General features: G+C 55.2%; 1 protein-coding gene across 5 annotated transcripts; it reads right to left on the bottom strand.

The window, feature by feature from the left end:
• On the bottom strand, window positions 1-2,216 carry CNFN (cornifelin). 5 transcript variants are annotated; one of them, XM_045185584.2, is made up of 5 exons: window positions 2,116-2,176; window positions 1,403-1,616; window positions 851-961; window positions 308-444; window positions 1-214 (listed from the first exon to the last, which is right to left on the bottom strand). In XM_045185584.2, exons 2-5 carry the CDS (start codon window positions 1,437-1,439, stop codon window positions 125-127), a joined length of 375 nt encoding a protein of 124 aa, XP_045041519.1. In that variant the 5' UTR covers window positions 1,440-1,616; window positions 2,116-2,176; the 3' UTR covers window positions 1-124. The 5 variants fall into 5 exon arrangements, with proteins under 5 accessions (XP_045041519.1, XP_045041518.1, XP_024433150.1 ...); XM_045185583.2 differs by having other exon boundaries at window positions 1,403-1,724; window positions 2,116-2,175; XM_024577382.4 differs by having other exon boundaries at window positions 1,403-1,584; window positions 2,116-2,169.
• Between the last annotated feature and the right edge of the window lie 7,776 nt (window positions 2,217-9,992).

Raw genomic sequence — 9,992 nt, 5'->3', positions numbered from 1 at the left:
TTGGTTTTCAGGTTTTTATTGTGGGTGTATTTCTGGTGGCGGGATAGGGCGGAGGGGCAGGCCCTCCCAGGAGGGGGAAGGGGAGGCCAGGCAGGACCAAAGGGAAAGGAGGGTGGGGGGCACTTTACTCTCGGATCTTCAGTTCCCGTGCCATCTGGCAGAGGGAGCAGGGCAAACAAAAGGTGAGGGCCGCCCAGTCGTGCCCAACAGAGCCCTAGAGGGTGGGAGAGAGAGGTTAGGAGTCCTGCCTTGGGTCCCAGGAGACCAGTCCGCAGCCCCCTACCCCTGGTCCCGATCCCGCGCGCACCTGGATGCGGTAGCGCTCGCGCATGCCGGTCCGCAGGGAGTGCAGGCCTCCGGGCAGGTAGGGCGCACAACAGCACTCGCCGAAGTCGTCGGAGATGCGGCAGGCGAGGCACAGAGGGGCGAAAGTGCCACACAGACCTGGGGCATGCGCGGGAGGTCAGGGCGGGGCCCATCCGGCTTAGCCTCTGGGAGGGCGAGGCTGAGGGGTCCCCGGGGCCAAGTTGAGGATCCCAGAGGGAATTGAGTGTCGGAGGGAAGTGAAGGTCCCAGAAGAAATTGCCGGGGGAGGTTAGTGGTTGAGAAATAGGGTGTGAAGGTTGGGGGGGGGGGCGTGCGGTTGAGGTTACAAAGGGAAGTTGGCAGGTGTGAGGTTAGGATCCTAGGGAGCGTTGGGGGTCCGAGGAAGGCGTGAGGGTTAGAGTGGGGACTCAGGGTCCAAGCAGAGGACAAGAGAGTGGGATTAGCGGGGCGTCGGAGGGGTTGGAGGTGGCGTTCCCTCCCTCCGGCTCTCCCCGGGGCCTGGAGGAGAGTGGCGGGCACTCACAGACGGGCATGTCGTTGCAGCAATCCGTGAGACCGGTGTGCCAGTCACTGAGCTGGGTCTGGTAGCAGCTGCTGGCGCACTGGGGCTGACTGGTTACTGGGTAGGACATGGCTGCGGAGGTGGGAGACAGGGGTCAGCAGGCGGCCTCGCAGTGCCTCCTGGGACCCTGCACCCCTGCCGCCCTTCCCTCTGCCGGGCAGTCTAGGCGGGGCCACCAGGCCGCCCACTGAGGGGTCACCACTGCGCCCCCTTCCCTTCTGCCACATCTGGGCATCGACACCCCAGTCTGTCCCATTGCTGCTGCCTCCTGTACATCTGGTTGAGCTGGGGGTGGGGCTCCTGCACATCTGGGAAAGGGGTGTGCGCCACATGTGGGTGGCCGGGCTGACAGTGCCTCCTCCACGTCCCGGTCTGGGGAGCTGGGTTCCCGCATTTCAGGGACCTCTGGGGTACAAGCAGGTGCCAGTTGTCTTCGAAGCCAGGGTGCCCAGGGGAGGGAAGTGGCCAGGTTCCGGGGACTGGAAGGGTTGCCGGTCCATTCAGTGATCCCACCTTTGCCTTTCACGTTGTCGTGCATCTCAAACTGCATCTTGCTGGCCCTGAGGAGGTGGCGTTGGGGACGGCAGAGGTGGCGGTGGTGACAGCAGCGGAGTCTGTCCAAGGGACGCTGGATACTGAGGGCGGGGAGGCCAAGGGGCAGGGGCACTAGGGGCTGGGTTCTCAGGGGAAGGTTGCTGGGGAGAAAGAGGCCTCTTCAGCCTGCTGGCTAGAAGAGACGTGGAATTGGGATGTGTGGGGTGGGGCGAGAAACTCGCCCATCTCTGTACAGCTGCCCGACAGGCCCCAGAGGACCCTCCTCATTCCAGAGGCAGAACTAGAGAGAGAAACCAAGAGGCAGACAGGCGAAGTCACAGACACGAGGAGGGAGAGATCAGAGCCAGATGCCCAGGGAGATGCCACCAGCAATGCTCACGCCTGCCCGGCACTTCGACCTCTCTGCGAGCCCATTTCGCAGATGGAACACTGAGGCTCAGAGAGGTGAAGAGAAATGCCCCACATCCAATGGCCTAGGCCAAGGGGGATAGTAGAGGGGGTCCTTGCCCTCAGGACTTCCAGATTCAACCCAGCAATCCTCAGGTTGAGAAGGGCGCACCGGGAGCATTGAGAAAAAAAAGAGAGGGATGTCCAGAGAGTCAGAGATCTGCAAGGAGGCAGAGAGAAGTGGGGTGGGAGAATGGAGTAGAGGGGTGTGGGGGTGCTCCTACCTGCAGGATGGAGATGGTGATGATGGAGACAGAGATGTGGGTGACACCGACACTGAGTTCTCGGTCTTGGGCCAGGAGCTGCTTATATTGGGCTGGTGGCCACATGGCCCTGGGCGGGGCTCTGACAGAGGTGCCCAGGGAGCCAAGCCAGTCAGGCTGAACCTCTTCCCCTCCCTCCCTTTCCAGCCCCCATCCCCCAACTTCCCCCTCCACCTGCACCTCAGATGACCAGGCAATTGTGGGGGAGGGGGTCCAGGGGTGAGGAGCTAGGAGTGGGAACAGAAAGGGGGGTGGGCATAGTGCTGGGGAGGGAAGGTGGCAGAGCAGAGGTGCAAGGGGCACAGCTGGTTTCAAGGAGAGACCAAAAGAGGGGTAGAGACAGAGAGATGGGGAAGGTATGGGAGACACAGAGACAGAAAGGGAGGTCAGGATCAGAGAGAGAGAGAGACAGGAGATTCAGAATGATGGAGGGAGATGAGAGGACACAGAGGGATGGAGAAGTAGATGGCTAGACAGAGGCACAAAGATCTGGGGAGAAATAAGGGGGAGACAGATTCAGAGAAGAGACATGGGAAGGTGGAGGGGAAGGTAGGTGGAGGCAACAGCCACAGCCACCGCTGGACTTAGAGGGCAGGGAGAGGGGGAGAAAAGAATGGCCTGCAGTGTGAGAGAGAGAGAGAGAGCACGAGCGCAGTGTGGATTCCCTTTGAGGGTCTCCCTCATCATCCTTAGTGAGGGCCTTACTTCCCTGGGAGAGGGGGCACTGTCCTCCCTTTCAGGGCCCTGAAGGGGGGGCAGTGTGTTTTGGCCCTGATTCACACCGGAACCAAAATAAATAAACACGCCTCCCTCCACCTCTAAATTGGGAAGGGAGGAGGCTGGGAACTGAGAAGCCTGGTTCCTCCTGAAGGAGGTGTCTGTGGCCCAGGCCTCCGGGTCTGAGGGAGGAGGGGGCCGGGGGCCTGATTTCTGATCCTGAATAGAGGAGGGAGAGAGGCTCAGTTTCCTGGGTCTGAGGCAGGAGGGGCTGGGGTCCAGATTCTTGGGTTAGGCCAGGCTGCCTTACTGAGTAGGGTAGGGGTCCTGGGATTCCAGACTTTCTAGGTTCCTTAGGGGTGAAGAGCTGGGGGCCTGGATGCCTGAGTCACCATCTCCCCCCAACAGGCCTGGCAGGGTTGGAGGTGACTCAGTAAGGGAAGCAGCATTAGGGCCGGGTGGGGTTCCCAGTACGTGTCACCCCAAAAATGTAGGAGGCACTGGAAAATTGGGGTGTCACCTGTAGAGAAGGTGGTGTCGTCACCACACTGGATATGGGGCGATGGCACGTGGATCACCCTGTTGGCCTGGGATCTCAGCTTTCCCTCAACCCCCCCGGTTCAACACATCAGGTCCTAAGCCTCGGTATCCCGGCACCACCCAGGTGGCTTGCTGTCATCGTCCCAGACTTGTGGGCAGCACTCGGCATCTTGCCTGTGTGTGTCCGTCCCTCAGTCCGGGAACCTGAATGTCTGGGGCACCTCTCCATTTCTGTCCCAGTGTCCCTGTGCCCCCATCTCTGAGTCTTTGTCTCCAGCTCTGACTTGCCTCTGTCTTTTCTCATCTCTACCAATCTGTTTCCAGATTTCTTTGGTCCTCTTTCTCCCATTTCTGAGTCTCTCTCTTCCCAAGCAATGTGTCTCTTGCCCTTCTCCTGTGGTCTCTGCCTCCTGTATGGGCATCTCTCCCCATCTTCAGGCCTGTTCCGTGGAGGCAGCCACAGCGCCCCATCCCCTAACCCTCCAGACCATGGCGTGCAGGTGACTCAGGGTCAGTCATCTCGGAGGACCCCGGGGCTCCCGGTATGACAACGTGAGCTGTCCTCTGGTTTCCTCTCCCCACTCTTACACAGCCTGGGCACTACAATTACACACAGCAGCTCCTGTAGATGAGGAAATCGGGACTGGGAAAGCTGTGAGGTGGCCTGTTTAGGGGTGAGGAGGAGGGCGGAGGACAGGAAGAGCAGAGGCCTGGGGGCTGAGGAGTGACCATGGCAGAGTCCCCAGGCATCTGGCGTCCTCCCCCTCAAATAGGACTGCCAGATAAGATACAGGATGCCCAGTTAAATTTAAATTTCAGATAAACAGCAAATGCTTTTTTTTTTTTTAGCATAAGTATGTCCCGTGCAATATTTGTGATATAGTAAAAAAGTAATTGTGGCTAATCTGAAATTCAAATTTAACTCGGTGTCCTGTATTTTTGTTAACTAAACCTGGAGCCCTACTTTTAAAGACAGAGGAATCCAAGTCCCTGGCCCCTCTTTTCCCAGAACCCAGGATTCTGGGCCCCCAGCCCTTCCTCCATCACGACCTGAGAGCCCAGGTCCCTGTCCCCCTCCTCCTCCTCCCTAGAATCCATAAATGGGACACCCATCCCCTACTCTCTCAGAACCCAGGAATCCAGGCTCCCTTTCTCCCCAGAATCTAGGAGTCCGGGCCGGGTCTGGGTCAAGTTGCCCAACACGGGTTTCATAAGGCGGGTGGTGCCGTCATGACCCTGGTGGAACCGGTAGGGCTGAGCGGACAAGTGAGGTGGCCCCTCTTTCCATCCTAAATCTGCTGCTTCCTTAAGGGCCGGCCCAGCAAGGCTGGGAGCAGAAGAGGGAGCTCTGGGTGGGTCTCCCTGTCTAGGTTTTGGTGTGTTGTATCTGTGTGTGCGTGCGCGTCTCTGGGTGCCGTGCGTGTGTGGGGATTGTCTTGATGTGTCACTTCGCATGTCCCTGTGTTCTGAGGTGTGACGTGTGAAGGGGTCTTTCCTATTGGTGCATCTCTATCGGCCTCCTGTGATTCTACCCCCTATGCGCATGAGTTTGGATGTGGTCTCAGCTGTTTCAAGGTTCTGTAATTCTGACTGGATTAAAGCAGGAATTATTTATTGCAAGTTATTTATTATTTATTGTGTGATGGACCCAAAAAACCTGAGTTTAAGTCCTGATGGCCTCTCACTGGTTGTGGAACCTTGAGCAAATAACTAAACTTCCCTGGACCTCAATTTTTCCATCTGCAAAATGGGTTGTTGCGAAAAGTTGTTTAGAGGATTAAGTGACTTAATTCATGTAAAGTACCTACATGTGTGCCTGGCACGTAGGAAATGTATTGTGTTTACAGTGATGCTGCTGCTGCTGATGACGATGATGATGACAATGATGATGATCTGTTCTAGTTGCTGGGGATGCGATAGGAAACGAAGCCAAGTCTTTGCTCATGGTCCTAGCAGGGATTGGCGGAATGCCTGTCAGTGGCGGGGTGTGTAGCCGCATAACGGGGGTATCTGTTTTGCATGTGGAATAGGATATTCCTGGCTGTGTTGTCAGTGCAGTGATTTGCTGATTGTGTGCCTACGTGTGTGTTTATTGCAGGTGATTGCATGTGCTGTGCGTGTGATTCTCTGGTTGTGTGGGTGTAAATGCAAGATTGCCTCGAGCACATGTTGTAAGGACATGTTTGATGTATTCTTTCATTCTGACTCTGAGGTGCTGGGAATGTGTCTGTGTCTGGGGCCTTGAGAACCCCTTTCTCAGCTACTCCTTTACGTGTCCTACAGGGGGCACTGGGAGGTTGACTCCTTGCAAACCGAGCCTCAGTTTCTCCCTAATGGGGGTGGTGGGCCGAATGGCTTTGGGAGAAACACCACGGTGAAAGAGAAGGCGGGAAGAGATAGGAGAGACCAGGGAGAGGCTGAGAAATGAAACATGACGGGGAGCATGAGGTGGCAGGGTGGGGACAGAGGAAGAGCTGCACAGGACAATGGGGATGTTTGTCCATGCACTCCATTAGCTTTGGCTGAGCCCCTGCAATGAGTGAGCCAGGACCTGTGGCAGGCATTGGTTCGAGGTCTGGGGGAAAGTAGAAAGAATTAGAGTGAAGATCCTCCAGCAAAGTCGTTGCTGCCCCGTGGTGGCTCATCTGTCTCCAGGAGGGACTCAGCGATGGACAGGGACAGAGAGGGCCCCGCCCCTCTCCAGTCCCTCCTGAGGTCTGATCTGTCTGGATCAAAGAGGCTGTGGGGGACAGGCTCCTCCCAGGCCCAGGGCACCTCCATGAATCATTTTCTTATCATCTCCTAATAGGATAATGACACAGCTGCTCTCTCTAATCATTATTTTTGACCCCAACCAGGCCAAACGCCCACAGCATGCTATGTGGGAGTCAGGAAATACCCGGGAGTCCCCAGCCTTGGCCTTCCCTTCCCCAGAACTGCCCCCCGCCCCCGCCCCATCTTCCTGCAGTGTCCTGGCTTTTAGCTCCCTTTTTGCTTTTCTTTCTGCCCTTCTCTTTTCCCCCTTGTCTGTCCTTTCTTCTGTCTCTGGGCCTGTCTTCATCTCTTTGTTCATCACTATCTGTTTTATGTCTCTCCTGCCTCTTTACATCTTGATTCTCTGTCCCTGGGTGTCAATTTTCTCACTTGTAAAATAGGGATTGTAATAATAATAATCCAATCTCTTAAAGATGTTACGAGGAAGACTGAGATAATTATGTAAAATGCTTAGCACAGACCTGGGCCACAACAGTAAACTCCATACAAGAGAGCTCTATTATTATTTTCAGTATTTAATCTCTCAATTGGTATTTATGCTTTTCTCTTTGTCTCCATGTGAGTTTCAAGTCTCCTCCCACTCTGTTTCTTTTGCAGACAGCACCCTGCCCCTGGCTTCCCTTTTAGGGATGAGGAAAGGGTATTTTGAAGCCAGAGCTTCTCCTAAGCTTTTTCCTTGTCATCTCTAGTCAAGTTCCACCTTAGAAGCCAGAACTCTTGCCTAGGGGCAAAGCCTGGTTCCAATCCCATAAATAGCCGCATAAAATACTAAACTTCAAATCTGTCATCCCTGGGCAGGCCAGTGACTCTTGGGACCCAGGAGTCCCCACCCTAGACCCCAACCTTTCAGGTTCCCAGTTCCCTCATCCCTCAAGATCCAGGAGTCCAGGAGCTCAGCCTCCTCCTCCTCCTCCTTCAGTCAGACCCAGAAGTCTAGGCCCCCAGTTACTCCTCCTACGAGTCCTCAGTCCCGTCCTCCCTCGGGCCCCTAGCCTCCTCCTTCGGGACCAAGGAGTCAGGAGTCTCAAGTCCCCATCCTTCCTTAGGGGACCCAAGGTCAGGCCAGCAACAGCCCAAATACATGCAGCCAGAAGCACCACTGACTGCTCCTCCTCAGTTGAACACGCTCTCAGCTACTTCCAGGGTGCATTTCCTAGTAGGCGGGGCCCTTGGCCTAAGTCGGAGAGAGATAGGCTCTCGAAGACGCCAGTCCCCGCCCGGTCCTCCAGTCTGCCAATAGGCGGGCACCTGGGAGGTGGGAATCCGGGTGGGCTCGGCGGAAGCTGGAGTCCTGTCGAGAGCGAAAAGGCTCTGCTGGGGCGGTGGGTAAGACCTTTCCAGCACGTCCAGTGTTGGGATTCTTAACAAAGATCGATGGCAAACGGTGGGCTTGGTGAGGCTTGAGGCGGACCGGGGAGTTTAGCTGGGCGACCGCCCATTTTGCTTTGCTGGAGAAACTGAATCCGCAATGCACACTCTCAGATACTCATTCGTTCATTTCATTCCTCCCACCCAAAACCTGATTCTTGTTTGCACCTACCTGCCCTGCCCACATTAATTCCCTCACTGATTTCCTCGTATAACCCCTCACACTCACTTATCCACACTTTCACCCGCCCATTACTTAAACATTTCCTGAGGCTTCCGGCGTCCCTGTATGAGTCAGGCCTGGGTCAGATGGGAGGATAGCCCCCACACATCGATAGGCAGGGATGTGGCAGAGGCAGGGGAGTCTGGAAGAGTCTTTTTGGGGGGTTTGGCGGGTCAGGAAAGGGTTTCCAGAGGAGGAGCCATTGGAGCGAAAGGGGATGATGAAGCCATCCCTGAGACAGGGACAGGAAAGAAGAGCAGGTTGGTGATGATGACTGGACAGAGATGAATAAGGGGTCCTATGAGCTGGACAAGGGGAACTGTCATTCACACCAGTGGGTCTGGAGCTTCAGGGAGAGTTCTGGGCTATGGCTCCCTCCCCCATCACAGGACCTGATTCAGAAGTCAGTCAAGTGAATGAGGGCCGCTGAGGTGAGGGTCCTCTTCTCCTCCTCCCTTCAGGAAACAGCTTTCTTGTGCTCCTCATCTTCCATCTCTCCTTCCCTTCCTTCTCAGGCGGTATAAAACATGTTCCATCTTCTCTAAACACACACAAATACTGCATCAAGTTCTGTTGAATTAGCTTTCATCCCTTTTACAGCTAAAGACTTGTGGTATCCACCTACCCAATCCTTTACCTTCCACTCCCTCCTTAATCCTCCACACATCTGGCTGCCCACCTCTTATGGCCCTGCAGGGGCTCTGTACAAGTCACTGAGGACCCACCCACTCATTGTTGAGGCCCGGTGATCACATTTGGGTTCTCATCTGACATAGACCACCCCCTCCTCCCCTGACATTCATTCCCTTTGCTCCATGTTCTCTTCTTTCTTGATCTTCCCTCTGCAGCTACTCCTTAGAGCCTTCCTGGGCTCAACTTTCACTGCCCGCTCTTCACGGGGGGCCATGGTCCTCAGAGCTCTCTGTGTCTGTCCTAGCCCTTTGCTCATCCCACCTGCCCCCTCTTCCTAGAAAGGTTCTAGTCCCTCAGCTCCAGTCAGAAGTGAGCACCCAGCCCACTCTCCTGCCTTCCTGCATGTACCCCTGGATGTCTCACTAAGACTGTTTGATCTCTCCATGTGCGCCCCCCCCTTCCTCACACACACCTGAGCTTCCTCCCAGGAAAGAGACAGCATCACTGTCTACCTTGCCCTGGCCAGACTTGAGCCATTGTCCCCTTACTCTTCTGTCACCTCTGCTCTACCCTTAAGTCCTATTTATTCAACCTAAGTTACAGCTCTGGGTTCTGCTCCACCTCTACTCCCACTCCCTACCCTCTGCCCCTGCTCAGGCTTTGTCTTCCCTGGCTCCATCCTCTTCCTTTGCCTCCAGTGCTCCACCCTTGCCCTTTTCAGCCTGCCCCTCAGTGTCCCAGCAGGCTCGTCAGTGCCACCAATCCCATCCCTGCTCAAAGCCCATCTGCGGCTCTCACTGCCTTTCAGTTATAGTCCAAATTGCACTTCAGGTCCTTCAGGATTTACTCCTGTTGACCACTCCGGGTCCCTCAGGCCACTTCCCACTTTGCACCTGACCTTCTGGCCATGCAGAGGCCTTGATCACAGGCCACTTGCTCTAACAACTTTGCATGTTTCTTCTGCTTATTTAAAGTCAAGCTTGGACCCTGGCTGGTGTAGTTCAGTGGATTGAGCACAGGCCTGCAAATCAAAGGGTTGCTGGTTCAATTCCCAGTCAGGGCACATGCCTGGGTTGCCAGCCAGGTCCCCGGTACAGGTGCGCAACAGGCAACGACACATTGATGTTTCTCTCCCTCTCTTTCTAAAAATAAATAAAATCTTAAAAAAAAAAAAAAAGTCAAGCTTGGATCACCTCCTCTGTGAAGCCCTCCCTGACTACTATAGGTGTAGCCCTTGTAGGAGCTGTCTGCATCAATCTTGAATCCTCCCTGAGTCCCTTGAGGGCAGACCCTGGATTGAAACCATCTCTGCTTCAAACCCAGGGCTTATAAAAGGTTGAGGAAACAGAGTCTTTGTTGAGGGACTGAGGGACTGTCACAGCTGGGCAGAGCTGGGGCCTTCAGAATTTTGGGTGAATAGTTTGTTTCTAGTGTCCTGTTAGCTTGCTCCAGTTATCTAGGGGATTTGGGTTTCCTTCTGGTGGGTGCTGGGGTTGGTTTGATAAAGGGGAGTAGGTGGGAACCCAGAGTCCTCTGGTGCTCTACCTGGATTAAGTCTGTGGGGAAGTCTGTGTGTTTTAGG

Source organism: Desmodus rotundus, chromosome 12 (assembly GCF_022682495.2).
Source record: "Desmodus rotundus isolate HL8 chromosome 12, HLdesRot8A.1, whole genome shotgun sequence".
Lineage (NCBI taxonomy): Eukaryota > Metazoa > Chordata > Mammalia > Chiroptera > Phyllostomidae > Desmodus > Desmodus rotundus.
The sequence above is the reverse complement of the archived record's forward strand: the minus strand, read 5'-3'. Positions and strand labels throughout refer to the sequence as shown.